This window comes from Pinus tabuliformis, chromosome 9, assembly GCF_031772625.1.
Source record: "Pinus tabuliformis cultivar Carrire ecotype Pingquan chromosome 9, CPIR1, whole genome shotgun sequence".
Taxonomy (NCBI): Eukaryota; Viridiplantae; Streptophyta; class Pinopsida; order Pinales; family Pinaceae; genus Pinus; species Pinus tabuliformis.
Window position 1 is genome coordinate 80405798 of NC_142307.1, and position 20163 is coordinate 80425960.

At 37.7% G+C, this 20163-nt stretch overlaps 1 protein-coding gene across 2 annotated transcripts in view; it reads right to left on the minus strand.

The window, feature by feature from the left end:
• The window catches only part of LOC149147202 (Ribosomal protein S5 domain 2-like superfamily protein), an 82358-nt gene extending 63527 nt beyond the window's left edge, over positions 1–18831 (minus strand). The window contains exons 1-2 of one of the 2 annotated variants that reach the window (XM_089440501.1): positions 18546–18831; positions 18281–18394 (exon numbers count right to left, since the gene is read on the minus strand). In XM_089440501.1, the coding sequence (XP_089296627.1) occupies positions 18281–18340 (60 nt within the window). In that variant the 5' untranslated portion in view covers positions 18341–18394; positions 18546–18831. The remainder of the gene's footprint in view (positions 1–18280; positions 18395–18545) is intronic. The other variant, XM_089440500.1, reaches the window with a different exon arrangement.
• Positions 18832–20163: the final 1332 nt, after the last annotated feature.

Consider the following 20163-nt stretch of genomic DNA (forward strand, 5'->3'; position numbering starts at 1 on the left):
CCCATGCTTTAACAAGTCAATTTAATAATAATAATTGCTTTACAAATATATCATATTTGACTCAAGTACAATAATGAAGACCAAACCTAGTTACATTCTTCAACATAACAAAGGCACTTCACATGGCATAACAAAGGCACTTCACATGGCATAACAGAGGCATTTCGCATGGTGTATCTGAGGCAAAATCAAGCACATTTCTAAGACAGTTCGTACACCCTTTCTAAGGCACTTATCTTTTGTGGTATGCAAATTATTCAAGGCACAATCTCCTGAAGCATCCAAGTTATTTATAGCACTATGTTCCTGAAGCATTCGAGTTATCTGTGGCACTATGTATGTTCCTGTGGTATGTTAGCTATCTTTGGCAGTTTGTATGAAATTTTCTACGGCAAGCCATAACAAATTTTTGAGGTTGTATTAAGGACAAATAAGAAGCATATCTTGGACAGACTTGTGTCAACATTCTTATGGACCAGTGTTTTCATGGAAGGTTGACTTGGCATTTGAGGGATTAGCTATTACTATGACTTGGATTTCTCTTGTTGACAAAGATTCTATAAGGAAAGGTTTGTTGGGGTTTGCCCTGGCCACTGGCCTAGTCTCTGTTGTCTCTTGTTTCTTGTGCATTATGATATCTGCTTTTCTTTATGTTTTGAATGTGTAATTGATTGATGACATAACTAAATGAAGTAAATGCACTAAGGAAACATATATATCAATCACAAGTAATTATCATGATAAGATATTCTAGCTTGCAGACGAATTTCAACAATCCCCAAGTTGAGGAAGAATAGGACAACACCTAGGGCAAGAGATTTTATGGAGGAAACTTAAGTGGATGCCCACCAAACTTGGAGTTCAAGTAGCCAAGACCCTTAACTCGATGTTTAGGCTCTCGAGTTCTCACAAATCCTCTCCCAAGGCAATTCGCTCTAAGCCCTAGTTAGGCGTCCTTCCTTAAGAGGACCAAAATTTCAAGGAGATTTATGGATGAAAAGAGAGGATGATCACCTAGGACTTGGATTAGTGCTTTGTCCTTTGAGCATATGGAGTCTACGAGGCTCAAGATAAGCTAAGTCGTTTCTAAGGAGGCCAAAAATTGATGTGTTGAAATTCTGATGTTCTATGCTGTAACAATCACTTATTACAAAACTTATTTATGTTGCAATATTAGATAAGCAATTGTAGATAGAACATAAATCAAATGCACAATAGAAGACAACCAAGAATACAATGAGACACAGAGAATTTAGGTCCAATGACCAGGGCAAAACCCACAAGGGGAAAACCCAACCAGATTCTTCTTCTATTAGAAATCAATTGTTCAACAGAGATACAGAGTACAATGAGAGATCAAGAGAATGAGTAAGTTCACCCAAATCTAAACAAATTGTAGCATAAAGATCACTCGTAGCAGCAGCAAATACACACACTAAATCAACCATCCCTTCAACTGAATCAACTCTGGAACACTAGAGCACTGAATCAATCTTAGCTCGCCAAGTTCTGCTCTTACTCTCCAAGTCTTTGTGTCACAATCTTCTTCAACTCTCTCCAACTCTTTCTCAAGTTCAAATTCTTCTTTCACAATGCACAAGTAGTGAGGGGAGAAAGAATGAGGCACATATATATATAGGAGGAGCAACGAATCCATTGCATAAAAGAGGAGTAACTTGCATGTAACTCGTGCCCTTTAGGAAATGTAACTCATGCCATTAAGGAGGTATGCATGCCTTTGTAACTTATGCTCTGAAGAGAAACTGTAACATATGCATTAAAGAGTGTGTAAGAGGAATCTTTTATGACATGCTTTTATTGAATGCAAGAGAGTGTAAGAGAATCTTTTATGACAAGCTTTAATTGAATGTAAGAGAATGTAAGAGCATTAATGAGAGTGTAAGAGGAATATGCCATGCCAATAATGAGAGTGTACGAGAACATTATTGAGAGCCATGATTGAGTGACTCGAATTTCTTTTTAATAATAATATAATAGTATCATAAGGATAATAATAATAATAATATTCATGATTAAGTCGAATTGAACTATTAGGATTGATTGACGATCATAAGGGATTTTTCATCAACAATACTTGATTATACGAATTGACGCAAGGTGATTTACTATTTTTGGAAAGTCATACTTGAGACTTTCTATTTTTAGACTTTCTATTTTTAAAAATTTATCCATGGGCTGCCAAATTTTAAACATGATGCCCTAGGTATCGACTTTTAGCATTTACTTGCTTCTAAGGAGAATGGAGTTTGATGGAGAGTTTAAAGGATTCCTCCATTAGGAACATTCATTACATGTCATACAATGAATAACATGTGTAATTCTCAACTAGATAGCCTTTTCAAAAATTATTTTTCAACAATTAAGGCACAAATTAGCATAATCTAAAAGAAGCAATTCCATATATTAAAGAATTTCAAGATAAAATTAATCAAAAATAAGCACTTACAAGACAATATGTAGTATATCCATCCATTATCCAAAGAAATAGCTCCAAAGACAATCCAAAATAGCTTCCAAACATCGAAATGCATCCAAAGATCTCCAATATCCAAGAATGTGTTGAAAAATGTGTAACTAGGTTTGGTCTTCGTGAGTATGAAATGTATTCTTGTATATATATAAAATGAAAAAGAAATTATTAATATTATTGGAGCATGGGTTTCATGCTCAAGTTCTTTTATTTTATAGGTCAAGCACCCATTAAGTGCTTCTAGGGTTTGTCCTAGGTATAAGAGTCATTGTCATATATGGAAGACCCTATGGGCACATTGTAAATTGTAAAAGAAAATTTATTTTGTCTTGAAAATGTCAAAATACCTCCAAGATCAAGTCGGCCTACATGAGCTGTCAAGTCAGCCTAGGTGAAGAGACATGTCCACCCTTGAAAGAAGCCTTATATATAAGAACTCGTCCTCCACTTGGATCATTCACTCACTCATCTCTCATACGAAGAAGGAAGCAACAAAAGGACGAAGAAGAAGTCGAAGTGTTTTTGGGTCTCTCTACTTTCTTTTGGGAATGCGAAGTTAGGGTTTCTGCACTGGGGAAGTCTAGAAGTTTGATTTTGGAAGCAGGAAGAGCAAGAAGGCAAGCGAAGGTCTCTTAGGGTTTCCTATTAGCCCTAAGACTCAAATCAAGGAAAACGAGGTCAAGGGAAGAGCAACAAGAGGGAGATCGAAGTCTCCTAGTGAAGCAGCAACAGTTGCTAGGAGAGAATTTCAGATTTACTAGGGAGGTTGAAGATATTGCAGCAGGAGGTCGAGGAAGACTTGATCTTGGAGGGTACTTGTTTGAGTTTAGATCATGGTATTCATCAATTGAAATATCTAAAAGATAAGAAGAGATTTTATGGGTTTTCCCCTGAAGAATAGGGGTTTTGGCCCTAGCTTGGAGCCTACATACTGTGCCATTGTTCTTATTGTTTTGGTAGTTGTTTGATGTATTGCATATTGAACTAAGAAAGGTCAAAGCTAATAAGTAAAAAGCTAACACAAGCAGTTATCAAGTTAAGAGAATTAACATATACATTGCCATACTGAATTCTCAAGAGAAGGAACAAGTGTGAAATTCTCTAAAGAGGTTGAAATCTCCAAGTGATGATGATGAGAGAATGAAAAGGTCTCTCTCCAATTTATACATGTCTAATGATGTCTAAATTAGCCTAAAATCCCCTTCAAGTTGTAAAATGATAAGAAAAACTAGGTGAGGTTACAAGCCAACCTCATAGCCAATGTAAAACATAAGAAATAACCCACAAAAGAGGCTGAAATGCTAACGTTACGCATGCGTAGGCCCCTATAGGGCATGCATTGAGCTCCTCCAGTGCCAAGTCGAGTGTAGAAGGCTCCAAAGATCTAGATCTAGGCGTTGGCCCCTAAATCACCATGCAAATCATCCTATGGACCCCAATTTTGTGTTTAAGGCACAAAATGGGTTGCATGGGTCTCCTGGTGATAGAATAGGTTGGTTCTGCTCCAATATTGAGGGCTCAGAGGATGGTGCTATCCCTCCTATGCCTTAAGGGGTGAGACAAACCTCATATGAGCCTTAGACCAGCTGCCAAAACCCGTATATATTGCTACGTCAGTTGGGGGCATGTCGATCCAAGTGCATCATCTCATGAATAACATGGGGCAAAGCACAGATTGTTGGGGTGTTGTAGGTGCCCATGGAATGGAGTGATGCTCTTCAAGTGATAGGGGTCCCATAGTTCTCAACGCTTCACATGTGGCGTGTCATAATGCTCCTCTAGTGGACCTGGACCAGAGTTAAGTTGCCCAGCCCATGATGAAAACCACCTGCCAATCACACACAATGTCCAGTGTTGCATCTTCACCATAAGGTACAATTAATCATTAGTGCATCTAAGTGAACCAAGCTTGTTAATAAAGGACAAATTGAGACTTCATACGGGGCTTCTCTTCCAAATTTAGGGCTTTGATCTCGTACTAGTGTTACCTCCCTAAGTAGTAGTGGCTAATAGACGACCCTATTAGGTGTTCACAACCCCTAAGGGGAAAGACATGTCTCTGGTACATCCTTCAATCAATAGGTGGCATGTGAATAATGATGGAATGGAATGGAGATAAGAGGGCTCAAGGCCAAATGTCATGGGAAAAGGGGTAGCAATAAAGAGGAAGTCCACATATTGGGTGTACATATGTGAGGAGGGAACAATCGTGGATGCATGAGTTACCCCAACCTTTGTTTTTTCACCCTTTTTTTTGTCTTTTGCTTTTTCTTGATTTTTCTTTGTATTAATGTTCAATGCTCTAGGAAATGAGAGCATGTTGTGAATGATGTATAGCAATTATTACCCCCTTAAAGGTGGGGCAGTTCATCACCCACCAGGGGTTGGGACGTGCATGGGTTCCTTTTATGATGTGATGGGGCAATCATTGGCCCTAAGAACCATGGTGATGGCCATAGTGATGAGGGGTAAAGCTCATGCTTGGCTTTTGCCCAAGTGCCTTATTTAATGTCCTAGCCATCTTTTGCATTTTATGATTTTCTTTTTCTTTCGTTTCTTGCTTATGGCCATGATATGCTTTTAACTTTCTTTTAGTTGCATCAACCTCTGGGGCAACATTTCCAGACCCAACCCAGATATGAGGACAAGGGGAGGAGATGTGTCAGTGCCCTATGGACCCAACGATCATGTGAACCCGGAGAAGAAAAATAGTGATCAGGCCTTGTAATGTGCAAAGGGAAGTGATAAATATGGAATGGGAAAACGAGACCACGCTACCAAAGGTTTCCCAAGTAGTTCCCTTCCTAAAGCCATAGGCAAATAAGGGAGATCCCACAGGACTAAGATTGAAGATTAACACCCCCATTTGAGATGAGAGAACAAAACCACAGTCAAAACCCTTCCTTCCAGGTTACCCAATAATCCCTGCCCAAAATGCCCAAATGAAAAACAAGCATAAGCACCTGATTGCACAATGAAAACCATACCTTTTGGGCCAAATTTCCCACCTTCTAACATAAGCTCTTGACAAATGGGCGAGGAAACATACAACTAATGCAGGTGGCAGAGATAAAGTGGCACAACACATTGGCTACAAGGTGGTTGTCAGGGGATGTTAGCTGCTGGGTGGAAGAAGATGATTAGGAGAAATGCTCTCCTAGGGGTACCCACTTTTGGTGGGTAACAGGCTCCACAAAGTAAAGTGGAAGAGGAAGTTATTAGAGGAAAGAGTGGAGAAGTTGGAAAATTAAGAACTGAGATGGGATAACTTCTCAATAAACTCAGCGAATTGCAACAACTCATGGATACCATCTAAGAATAAGTAGTTAGCCAGAAACAAAGAGTGGAAACAGGGTTAAAGGTTTGGACAACTAGAAAGAGGAGGCAATGGCATAGATTTTGTAACTCGCACAATAATCCCACATTATTAGAGATTTCTTACAATTACACCCAATAGTGCATAAGATATCTTGGAAAATTTGTATTTGATAGTAGCTTATCACACAAAAGAATTTTTCTCTGAGATTTTATTATTGTATTATCATTGTTCTAAATCACAGGTCTCTCAGTGACACCAAGGTTTTTGATGCAAAGTATGACAGTCACAAATCTTAAGGCAAAGCATGACAGCCATAGATCTTGTAAACCCAGCAATTATGTTGGGGTTAGGTAAATTTTGTTTTAAAAATACCTTTTTGTTCCTATGAAAAATAAAAATAAAAAGCATTCTAAAAGTTATAAGACTATGATCCTCATCTCCAAAAAATGGAAGTGAAACAGCCTCTTTAATCACAAATTACACAGTAATATTTCCCTTTCATCTCCTAATAAATCAACGACTTGAAATAAAGGTCTCTTTGCCTCCCCCTCCAACAAGCAAAGTTTACATAGTCACTAATCTTCACAAGCGAGGTATTTTGCCTCTAGAGACTACTCTAAGTTGGTAAGAACAAACTATGGCCTGTCCTAACCGAAACCTTAAAATGTGAGAACAATTGTGTATAATATATCCAGAAGGAATATTAACATTCAAAATTTTAAGAAAAGATATATAGAACGCATGTCTCAAGCTATATGGCTTAGGCGATGAGATCGAAATTACTTGGATATGGTCCCAATAGATATCACCACAGTTGGCTTCATAAGCCTCTTTTTAGTCTCTTGCAGGTTGGGAAGAAGAAAAGTATAAATTGCAGGATAACTAAGTATTATTGTGAAGCAACTCACTTATGAAGAAAAAGGGGGTTTTACTCTAGTCTAGTCAATTCTCATATATGGGAAATGTAGAAAATCTTGTAGATTCACAAGTTAATGCAATTTGCTAAAGCAAGAGACAATAATCTACTTCTACTCTTTACAGCGGAAGCCCATAAACATCAAGCAAACAATAATCAATAGAGGAAGAGAATCAAAGGCACATAACACAATAAATATCCGGGGAAAGCCACAGCTCAAAACCGCACTATCTATATTGCATTAATCAGAAATCCAAGATGGTAATACAATGCTTGTTCTCACAAGAACAATATCAGCACTCAGTGTAATCAATCCTCCACTCACAAGCAAGCTCTTGGCCAACACTTAGCTAATTTTGTTGCTCTCCAAGTCCCTATTTGCTTGCGCCCTTGGTCAAAGAATTTGGATGAATACAATATGCTCTGCTCAATCTTAAGCTTAACCTGCACAAGTATTTCCTATCCTCCGCCTGATGACTTCCTTTGGCCAATACTTAGCCAACTTTCCAAGCCTCCAAGCTTCTAATTCTTTGGACAATTCCTAAGAGAATTAGCCCGTACTTAATGGGAAATTCCTCAATTCCTGAATGCATGCACTATCAGTGCAACTCAAAAAATTCTAAAACAAATAGTACACTGTGCCTACACTCCAGTCTCAACTAGATCTTTCTCAGAATCGACATGCATGAGTTTCTGATGAGGGAATATTCAGTTAACTAGAGTAACACTGGTTGAGTGCACTAATGCATCAACTGACTGTTAACTCACTATTAGTTCCTCAAACAGTTTGGAACTAATTTAACTGGCTTAACTCAATAAACTAAGTTCTAATTACCACTCATACTTAACTCATCCTAGACCCCTATAGTATAGGGAGAACATATACATGACTTCATAAAGAATTCCAACTCGAAATTCCTAAGTTAATTAAACTTAATTAGCTATTTACAAGTTGCTATGAGAAAAGAATTATAATTTAATTCACAATTTAATTCAAGGACATTAAAATGGAATTTCTGGATTCTATTTTTAACATTTCTTCTTGTTATTTTCAACACTCTCTTTCAACAAGAAAGGAATTCAACTCGATCTCAATCCTGAACCTTTGGAATGTTCTGCATGCAACACTTCTCTTGAGTGTTGTAGCTCCAGCAACTCCAGAAACAAAAAACATCTAACCTGAATCAGAATGATGCCTCTGTCATAAAAGTCTCTGACTATTATTGCCTCTGTCGACTAAAAACTCTGCGCCTTTGTTGACTTAGACTTTCTACACTTGTTTTCAACCCTCTCTACGCTCTTCGGTATCTGACTGCTCTAGCCTTTGTCACTTTGATCTCTGACTGCATCAATCCCACTGATTCCTCCCGCTACTATGTACTTTGGGCTCTCATAGCAAGGTACTATCCATGAGATAAAACCACTCAATGGACCCTGCCCCATTTTCAGCCCTCTTGGGACTATCACTTCACATAGCACCACCTCACACCTGGAGGTATTGTTGCATGTGATTTCCCACTTGGCTCGAAATTTCTCCCTACTGGAGGTCTTTGCATGACTGGATGCCTCCACTTGGTCTCCTCTTCACTTCTCTAGTTGTGGCTGCTCCACAACTTCCTAAAGATGCTTCTAAGACTGCTTCTTCTCTACTTGAGTGGATATCTCCACTCGGTCTCCTCTCAGCTTCTCTAGTTGTGGCTGCTCCACAACTTCTTGAAGTTGCTTCAGAGGATTCTTCTGGGGTTGCATGTTGAGAGGTAATTTACTCTCCCTCTCAACCACCAAGTCTCTAACCTTTGCCTTGCTCCTCAAGGCTTTGTATGTATCTTGTACCTCAAGTGCATACAGGTTCTTGGCTAGCACACCAATCTATTTCATTTGTCTCGTCGTCACGAAATTTTTTGGAAAAATGGTTGATTTTAAATCAGCAATATCTCCCTCATTCAAACTTCGATTCGGTCGATTGCTTTTTTGAATTTAGGTATATTTTCGCAAAGAATCCAGATCTGCAAATTTTTTTTAAATTTTGTACAAAATTTTCAGATCTGCCCTGCAAACTCGCAGCCCAAAACTCAAAACTTTGAAATCTCATCTAGTATATTTCTCAGATCCGATACCATGTAGAAAATTTCCACAAATCTAGCTCCGATACCAAGTAGAAAAGCCAGTAGATTCACAAGTTAATGCAATTTTCTAAAGCAAGAGCCAAGAATCTACTTCTACTTTTTACAGCGGAAGCCCATAAACATCAAGCAAACAATAATCAATAGAGGAAGAAAATCAAAGCCACATAACACAATAAATATCCGAGGAAAGCCACGGCTCAAAACCCCACTATCCGTATTGCATTAATCAAAAATGCAAGATGATAATACAATGTTTGTTCTCACAAGAACAATCTCAGCACTCAGTATAATCAATCCTTAGCTCATAAGCAAGCTCTTGGCCAACACTTAGCCAATTTTGCTACTTTCCAAGTCCCTATTTCCAAGTTCTCTTGGTCAAAGAATTTGGATGAATACAATATGCTCTGCTCAATCTTAGCCAATTTTGCTACTTTCCAAGTCCCTATTTCCAAGCGCTCTTGGTCAAAGAATTTAGATGAATACAATATGCTCTACTCAATCTTGAGCTTAACCTGCACAAGTATTTCCTATCCTCCGCCTGATGACTTCCTTTGGCCAATACTTAGCCAAAATATCCAAGCCTCCAAGCTTCTAATGCATGCACTATCACTGCAACTCAAAAAAATCTAAAATAAATAGTACACTATCCCTACACTCTAGTCTCAACTGGATCTTTCTCAGAATCGACATGCATGAGTTCTGATGAGGGAATATTCAGTTAACTATAATAGCATTGGTTGAGTGCACTAATGCATCAACTAACTGTTAACTCACTATTAGTTCCTCAAACAGTTTGAAACTAATTTACTGGACTTAACTCAATAAACTGAGTTAACTAATTACCACTCATACTTAACTCATCCTAGAACCCTATAATATAGGGAGAACATATACATGACTTCATAAAGACTTCCAACTTGAAATTCCTAAGTTAATTAAACTTAATTAACTATTTACAAGTTGCTATGAGAAAAGAATTACAATTTAATTCAAGGACATTAAAATGGAATTTCTGGATCATATTTTTAACATTTCTTGTTGTTATTTTCAACACTCCCTTTCAACAAGAAAGGAATTCAACTCGATCTTGATCCTGAACCTTTGGAATGTTCAGCATGCAACACTTCTCTTGAGTGTTGTAGCTCCAGCAACTCCAAAAACAAAAAACATCCAACCCGTATTAGAATGATGCCTCTGTCATCAAAGTCTCTGACTATTATTGCCTTTGTCGACTGAAAACTCCGCGCTTTTGTTGACTCAGACTTTCTGCACTTGTTTTCAACCCTCTCTACGCTCTTCAGTATCTGACTGCTCTAGCCTTTGTCACTTTGATCTCTGACTGCATCAATCCCACTGATTCCTCCTGCTACTATGTACTTTGGGCTCTCGTAGCAAGGTACAATCCATGAGATAAAACCACTCAATGGACCCTGCCCCATTTTCAGCCCTCTTGGGACTATCACTTCACATCACCCCACCTCACACCTAGAGGTATCGCCGATGTGATTTCCCACTTGGCTCGAAATTTCTCCCTACTGGAGGTCTTTGCATGACTGGATGCCTCCACTTGGTCTCTTGACTTCTCTAGTTGTGGCTGCTCCACAACTTCCTAAAGATGCTTCTGAGACTGCTTCTTCTCTGCTTGGGTGGATCTCTCCACTCGGTCTGCTCTCAGCTTCTCTAGTTGTGGCTGCTCCACAACTTCCTAAAGTTGCTTCAGAGGCTTCTTTTAGGGTTGCATGTTCAGAGGTAATTTACTCTCCCTTTCAACCACCAAGTCTCTAACCTTTGCCTTGCTCCTCAAGGCTTCGCATGCATCTTGTACCCAGGTGCATACAGGTTCTCGGCTAGCACACCAATCTATTTCATCTGTCCCGCCGTCACGAAATTTTTTGGAAAAATAGTTGATTTTAAATTAGCGATACCTCCCTCATCCGAACTCCGAATCGGCCAAATTTTTTTTGAATTTGGGTATTTTTTCACAAGGAATCCATATCTGCAATTTTTTTTAATTTTGCACAAAAATTTTCAGATCTACTCTGCAAAATCGTGGCCCAAAACTCAAAACTTTGAAATCTCCTCTAGTATATTGTTCTCAGCTCTGATACCATGTAGAAAATTTCCACAAATCTAGCTCTGATACCATGTCGAAAATCTCGTAGATTCACAAGTTAATGCAATTTGCTAAAGAAAAAGACAAGAATCTACTTCTACTCTTTACAGTGGAATCCCATAAACATCTAGCAAACAATAATCAATAGAGAAAGAGAATAAGGCACATAACACAATAAATATCCGGGGAAAGCCACAGCTCAAAACCGCACTATCTATATTGCATTAATCAGAATTCCAAGATGGTAATACAATGCTTTTTCTCACAAGAACAATCTCAGCACTTAGTATAATCAATCCTCAGCTCACAAGCAAGCTCTTAGCCAACACTCAGCTAATTTTGTTGCTCTCCAAGTCCCTATTTCTTTGCGCCCTTGGTCAAAGAATTTGGATGAATACAATATGCTCTGCTCAATCTTGAGCTTAACCTACACAAGTATTTCCTATCCTCCGCCTGATGACTTCCTTTGGCCAATACTTAGCCAAATTTCCAAACCTCCAAGCTTCTAATTCTTGGCACAATTCCTGAGAGAATTAGCCCGTACTTAATGGGAAATTCCTCAATTCCTGAATGCATGCACTATCAGTGCAACTTAGAAAAATCTAAAACAAATAGTACACTATCCCTGCACTCTAGTCTCAACTAGATCTTTCTTAGAATCGACATGCATGAGTTTCTGATGAGGGAATATTCAATTAACTAGAGTAGCACTGGTTAAGTGCACTAATGCATCAACTGACTGTTAACTCACTATTAGTTCCTCAAACAGTTTGGAACCAATTTAACTGGACTTAACTCGATAAACTAAGTACTAATTACCACTCATACTTAACTCATCCTAGACCCCTATAGTATAGGGAGAACATATACATGACTTCATAAAGACTTCCAACTCAAAATTCCTAAGTTAATTAAGTTAATTAAACTTAATTAACTATTTACAAGTTGCTATGAAAAAAGAATTACAATTTAATTCAAGGACAAATTAAAATGGAATTTCTGGATTCTATTTTTAACATTTCTTGTTGCTATTTTCAACATTGTCTCTCAACAAGAAAAGAATTCAACTCAATCCCGATCCTGAACCTTTGGAATGTTCTGCATGCAACAATTCTCTCGAGTGTTGTAGCTCCAGCAACTCCAGAAACAAAAAACATCCAACCTGAATCAGAATGATGCCTCTGTCATCAAAGTCTCTGACTATTATTGCCTTTGTCGACTAAAAATTATGCGCTTTTGTTGACTCTGTCTTTCTACACTTGTTGCCAAACCTCTCTATGCTCTTCAATGTCTGACTGCTCTAGCCTCTGTCACTTTGATCTCTGGCTGCATCAATCCCACTGATTCCTCCCGCTACTATGTACTTTGGGCTCCCATAGCAAGGTACGATCCATAAGATAAAACCACTCAATGGACCCTGCCCAATTTCAGCCCTCTTGGGACTATCACTTCAAATCGCCCCACCTCACACCTAGAGGTATGGTTGCATGTGATCCCTCTGCCCACTTGGCTCAAAATTTCCCCCTACTGAAGGTCTCTGCATGAGTGGATGCCTCCACTCGGTCTCCTATTGACTTCTCTAGTTGTGGCTGCTCAAAGACTTCTTGAAGCTACTTCTGAGACTGCTTCTTCTCTGCTTGAGTGGATCTCTCCACTCGGTCTCCTCTCAGCTTCTCTAGTTGTGGTTGCTCCACAACTTCCTCAAGTTGCTTCAAAGGCTTCTTCTGGGGCTGCATGTTGAGAGGTAATTTACTCTCCCTCTCAACCACCAAGTCTCTAACCTTTGTCTTGCTCTTCAAGGCTTTGCATGCATCTTGTACCTCAGGTGCATACAAGTTCTTGGCTAGCACACCAATCTATTTTATCTGTCCCGCCGTCACGAATTTTTTTGGAAAAAGAGTTGATTTTAAATCAGCGATATCTCCCTCATCTAAACTCCAATTTGGTCAATTTTTTTTGAATTTGGGTATTTTTCGCAAGGAATCCAGATCTGCAATTTTTCTTAAATTTTGCACAAAATTTTCAGATCTGCCCTACAAACTCGCGGCCCAAAACTCAAAACTTCGAAATCTCCTCTAGTATACTGGTCTTAGATCTGATACCATGTAAAAAATTTCCAAAAATCTAGCTGCGATACCATGTAGAAAATCCTATAGATTCAAAAGCTAATGATATCTACTAAAGCAAGAGACAAGAATCTACTTCTACTCTTTACAGCGAAAGCCCATAAACATCGAGCAAACAATAATCAATAGAGGAAGAGAGTCAAAGGCATATAACACAATAAATATGCAGGGAAAACCACAACTCAAAACCCCACTATCTGTATTGCATTAATCAGAAATCCAAGATGATAATACAATGCTTGTTCACATAAAAACAATCCCAGCACTCAGTATAATCAATCCTCAGCTCACAAGCAAGCTCTTGGCCAACACTTAACCAATTTTGTTGCTCTCCAAGTCCCTATTTCCTTGTGCCCTTAGTCAAAAAATTTGGATGAATACAATATGCTTTGCTCAATCTTGAGTTGAACCTGCACAAGTATTTCCTATCCTCCGCCTGATGACTTCCGTTGGCCAATACTTAGCCAAATTTCCAAGCCTCCAAGCTTCTAATTCTTTCCACAATTCCTGAGAGAACTAGCCCATACTTAAAGGAAAATTCCTCAGTCCTGAATGCATGCATTATCAGTGCAACTTGGAAAAATCTAAAACAAATAGTACATTGTCCCTACACTCTAGTCTCAACTGGATCTTTCTCATAATCGAGATGTATGAGTTTCTGATGAGGGAATATTCAGTTAACTGGAGTAGCACTGGTTGAGTGCACTAATGCATCAACTAACTGTTAGCTCACTATTAGTTCCTCAAACAGTTTAAAACTAATTTAATTGGACTTAACTCAATAAACTGAGTTAACTAATTACCACTCATACTTAACTCATCCTAGACCCCTATAATATAGGGAGAACATATACATGACTTCATAAAGATTTCCAACTCGAAATTCCTAAGTTAATTAAGTTGATTAAGCTTAATTAACTATTTACAAGTTGCTACGAGAAAAGAATTATAATTTAATTCAAGAGCAAATTAAATTGGAATTTATGGATTATATTTTTAACATTTCTTGTTGCTATTTTCAACACTCTCTCTCAACAAGAAAGGAATTCAACTCGATCCCGGTCCTGAACCTTTGGAATGTTCTGCATGCAACACTTCTCTCAAGTGTTGTAGCTCCAGCAACTCTAGAAACAAAAAACATCCAACCTTAATCAAAATGATGCCTCTGTCATCAAAGTCTCTAACTATTATTGCCTCTGTCGACTGAAAACTTTGCGCTTTTATTGACTCTGCCTTTTTGCACTTGTTGTCAACCCTCTATACACTCTTCAGTATCTGACTGCTCTAGCCTTTGTCACTTTGATCTCTGACTGCATCATTCCAATTGATTCCTCCCGCTATTATGTACTTTGGGCTCTCGTAGCAAGGTACGATCCATGAGATAAAACCACTCAGTGGACCCTACCCAATTTCAGCCCTCTTGGGACTATCACTTCACATCACCCCACCTCACACCTAGAGGTATGGTTGCATGTGATCCCTCTACCCACTTGGCTCAAAATTCACCCCTACTGGAAGTCCCTACATGACTGAATGCCTCCACTCGGTCTCCTCTCGACTTCTCTAGTTGTGGTTGCTCCACAACTCCCTAAAGTCGGTTCTGAGCCTGCTTCTTCTCTGCTTGAGTGAATCTCTCCACTCAGTCTCCTCTCAGCTTCTCTAGTTGCGGCTACTTCACAACTTCCTGACGCTGCTTCAGAAGCTTCTTCTGGGGCTGCATGTTGAGAGGTAATTTACTCTCCCTCTCAACCACCAAGTCTATAACATTTTCCTTGCTCCTCAAGGCTTTGCATGCACCTTGTATCTCAGGTGCATACAGGTTCTTGGCTAGCACACCAATCTGTTTCATCTGTCCCGCCGTCACGAAATTTTTTGGAAAAAGGTTGATTTTAACTCGGCAATATCTCCCTCATCCGAACTCTGATTCAGCCGATTCTTTTTTTGAATTTGGATATTTTTTGCAAGGAATCTAGATCTGCAATTTTTTTGCACAAAAAATTTCAAACCTGTTCTGCAAACCCGCGGCCCAAAACTCAAAACTTCGAAATCCTAAGTTGCATGAAACAGGGAAATGGGTACGAGTTTCCAAAACGGGCACGGGTATGAAACGTGACCCCCCCAAATTTTGGAAATGGGGAAACGCAATATATATATATATATATATATATATATATATATATATATAGGACATTTAAAAAATATGTGCAATCATAAAGCATATATGATACATTCTAATTTATAACATTATGATTAAATTGTTAATTGTCAATGTATAAACTATAAGTCTCTAAATTTACATCACATTTACTCGTGAATGATCACATAATGAAAATAGCAATATCCAAAATCAACCACGAGAAATTTATAATTTCTTGTCTTGTGCTTGATTGGGAGTCTCCTTCTACATAGTCGAACAAACTTAGTGCTCTTGATTAAATACAAGTTCCATACCCTAATATCCTACGTGCTCTTGATTATTGGGAGTCTCCCTTGCATAGAGAGCTTGGTTCTCTTGCTTAAATACAAGTTCCATACCCTAGTACATGATAAAATCCAATGGAAACATTGCAATCCCCCCAATCTTGAAATCCTAAAAAACAGATAAGTCTGTTGGATTTTGAGTGAGATCTAAAATTCTACTTTCTCCATATGAAATCCAATGAGGGCGAAACCACTCTCAAACATCCTGAGTCATTTCATGGTAATGTTAAAAATTTAAGTAAAATGATGAAAATGAAAAATAAAGGAGAATGTCACTTTTACTTTAAGAATTTAACATTACCATGAACTGCATATCAACACTAGGGCCATAGGCTTGAACATTAGGCTGCCACACTCAAAAAAATCCTCCTTTTTATAGCTTGAGAGGCATCTAGAAGATATTTTAGTCGCCCAATAAAAAATTAAAAGCGAAAAAATAAAAAATACAAAAAAAAAATCAAGTTAGAAGAGGAAACTCTGTTGTATGGCCTGGAAACGCGTTTCCGGCCGTACTGGCCATGTTTCCTCCTCGAAAAACAGGCCAGTACGGCCGGAAACACGTTTCCAGGCCGTACAGTACGAGTTTCCTCATTTTCGTTTCATTTCCGACCGGAAACAGACCCTTCTCCAACGTTTCCTGCAACTTAGTCGAAATCTTTTCTAGTATACTATTCTTAGCTCTGATACCATGTAGAAAATTTACACAAATCTAGCTCCGATACCATGTAGAAAATATTGAAGATTCACAAGCTAATGCAATTTTCTAAAGCAAGAGACAAAATCTACTTCTACTCTTTACAACAGAAACCCATAAACATCGAGCAAACAATAACCAATAGAGGAAGAGAATCAAAGGCACATAACACAATAAATATCCGGGGAAAGCCACAACTCGAAACTCCACTATCTGTATTGCATTAATCAAAAATGCAAGATGATAATACAATGTTTGTTCTCACAAGAACAATCTCAGCACTCAGTATAATCAATCCTCAGCTCATAAGCAAGCTCTTGGCCAACTCTTAGCCAATTTTGCTGCTCTCCAAATCCCTATTTCCTTGCGCTCTTGGTCAAAGAATTTGGATGAATACAATATGCTCTGTTAAATCTTGAGCTTAACCTGCACAAGTATTTCCTATCCTCCACCTGATGGCTTCCTTTGGCCAATACTTAGCAAAATTTCAAGCTTCTAATTCTTTGCACAATTCCTGAGAGAATTAGCCCGTACTTAAAGGGAAATTCCTCAGTTCCTGAATGCATGCACTATCAGTGCAGCTCAGAAATATCTAAAACAAATAGTACATTGTCCCTGCACTCTAGTCTCAATTGGATCTTTCTCAAAATCGACATGCCTTTGTTTCTGATGAAGAAATATTCCGTGAACTGGAGTAGCACTGGTTGAGTGCACTAATGCATCAATTGACTATTAACTCACTGTTAGTTCCTCAAGCAGTGTGGGACTGAACTAATTTAACTGGACTTAACTCAATAAACTGAGTTAACTAATTACCACTCATACATAAAGACTTCCAACTCGAAATTCCTAGGTTAATTAAGTTAATCAAACTTAATTAACTATTTACAAGTTGCTATGAGAAAAGATTCACAATTTAATTCAAGGACAAATTAAATTGGAATTTCAAGATTCTATTTTTAACATTTCTTGTTTCTATTTTCAAGAGGAAAAATGTAGGCATCATTTCAGTTGTACCTAATGACTGATTTGTTGTTTGATGCAACTAGGCAAAATTGAGTTCGAAATCATTTTGAATGTTGATCAACACGAAGTTAATAGTTAAAAAGGCATTGCCATGCCTTCTTACAAGAAGTGTTGTCTATTGCAAACAAGAAAACATGAGATAAGAATCATTTGGGATAATTAAAATATATTGATGGATGTGCATTGTGTAGTCGCTAGTAAATTTTGCATTGTTTCTTCCTTTGTGACTGCATACAGCAATTTTTTTCCAAAAAATTCAAAATTTGCAAAATGTAAAAAAATCCAGTTAAATTTGCCAGATGCTTTCTAAAAGTAAAGAAGGTAATCTATGTGAAACGTTGGAGCTTCTAGTTTCATAGAATTGATTGACCAAAAAAATCAGATGTTTGTATTCATCTACAGTAGGCTTTGGTGGTTTGCTATCTACTTAAAGGGTAACGTACAAGTATCAAGTCCGTAACACCTCAGAAATTCACTTAATTAAATGCACCATGCTCAAGATAAATCATAATTGACAAGTTGTTGATTTGCGCAGGGTGGCAGTTTCAAGCTATCAATTCACTTAATTAAATGCACCATGCTCAAGATAAATCATAATTGACAAGTTGTTGATTTGCGCAGGGTGGCATTTTCAAGCTATCACTACATCATGACTCAAGATATAATATATGTGACAAATTTGCATGCAATGCTAAATTGAGGATTTTGAAAAGCCAATTCGGGACTGCAAATCTTTTAAGCAGGAGCTCAACTAAAATTGAGCAAGTTTTATAAATGGTCATGTCCCTTCCATGAGTTGTTTCAAATCTAGCCACTCAATTTTTGTTTGTTATGATCTATTCTAAAAAAATTTACTTTACCCCGATTAATTGATGATATTTGCCAGTACGGAGAATAGAGGGTTTAAGGTTTATGTTAAACGTAGACACGCACAGAGTGATGAAAAAGCAAACAACGTGCAGCTGGAATTATAGTGAGAATTACATACCAGATAGACCCGTCTTTGGCTTCCAACTAACTTCAAGGATGGCTTTCTCCGGGTTCTCATTCTTGCCTGATGATGCCTTTGGGCCGTAAACACCGGCGAGCACGATGGTGTTGTCTGCGTGGAATGGCAACATTATTTTCCCAATGTGTTATTCGTCTCAAGCAAAGGAATCGCAGGCACAATATTGGATTTAATAACATCCCTGAAACTCTAACCATGAGTTTAACATTTTTTTGCAGAAAAAATAATTGACATTTGTTATTACCTTGAGACCACCTAGCAGATCCGTGGGCTCTGTGCAGTAGGCCTCTTGAACAAGCTAAAGATCTCAGTTGGTTGGGAGAACGTCCGTCTGGCCTTGAAGTTTCTGTGCCCGTTACCATGGCCATGTCTTCTCTGCAACGGGGGTTCTTTCCAGGGATTTTAGACAAGGGTTTAACAAACGGTTGGGTTTAACGATGGTTTAATGAATGCTACGCTTTAACGTTATAGTAACTGAAAAAATGTGACCATGTTGTTAGGTTTTCCTTGGGAGGCAAACCTCGAGCAAGTCCGGAAAGTACTCTTTTTTAAAGATCCACGTTGAATTTAGATTAGGGTTAGGCTTTGAAATATTAACACCTATTACCAAGTATGTGCAAAAGATGGTGGAGCCTAAAATGTTTTTGGAATAATTAGTTTTTATTTTCACAATTGGTTTTTACTCTAAATTCCTTTTCATGAAGTTTTAAGTCGAGATTTAATGGAGATTAAACCTTACACAAACTAATTAATATGTAATTTTTATTATATCATTGTGAAATGATATCCTTGTAATGCAAATGCCTTAAATATGCTTGTTTTTTAAATACTTTTATCATTTTGAACAATGTGAAAAGACTTGCTTATTGAATAAGAAATTTGGAATTAAGACTTTCTAGTAGTGATCAAAATTGAACCCTTCTTAGCCTTTCCAAGGGGTTCAAACTTGTCCTAGAAGGGTAGTTGAAAAAACAACTTGACGAAAAAATTTAAAGTTTTGAAATCACTTGTCATTTTTGAAGGACAATAGATATCATAAAACGTCAAAAGAAGGGTCACATTTTCAATAACCTATCAATGTCCTCGCTTCCAATGCTTGATTGGTCAATAAGCATTGATTCATCACACAATACTTGCCTTCAACATCCTAAGGCTAAAATCATATCTATTCTAGTTGGTTCTTATGTATTCCTTAACATTGTGTATCCTTCCACGATATACCCTTCCATATTGTTAAATCCATCACATAGTCCACAACTGGATTCCTACCACCGTATCAATGTATGCACTACTTTATATGTGACTCAATGAAAGAACCTAAGAAGCCTGGACACTTAGTATTTGTGAATCCCCACTTGAATTCATGTGTTATGATCATTGTTGTTTAGACTTGTTAATATTGTAATTGGCGTCACATTTAGTTTACACACTTCATCATTTTGAATCTCACACTCACCATAATACTATATGCTTTGTTATATTTTCCTTTGTTATCTTTGGTTTCACTCTTGGATTTGTAAAAATCCAAAACAAATAATCATAGGCTATAAATGTAATTTTCTAATGACATTAAAAGCTTATTAGTAAGATTAATTAATTAAAATGAGTTGTTGAATATCAATTTTGAGGAGTGAACAATAGAAATTGAGCAAACATAGAGAAATTGTGTCATCTCTCTTTATTATGCTCACTATTTCATTTCACTAATAGTATCAAACATGTTAATTCATGATTGTTTTTTACATTCATAACACTATGTGTTTGCTTATTAAAATCATGACATTTTAAAGCTAAATGGTATGTAATATGATTATTATTTCAACACATTAGTAGGTCTCTTGATTTGGATTTATGCAGGAACA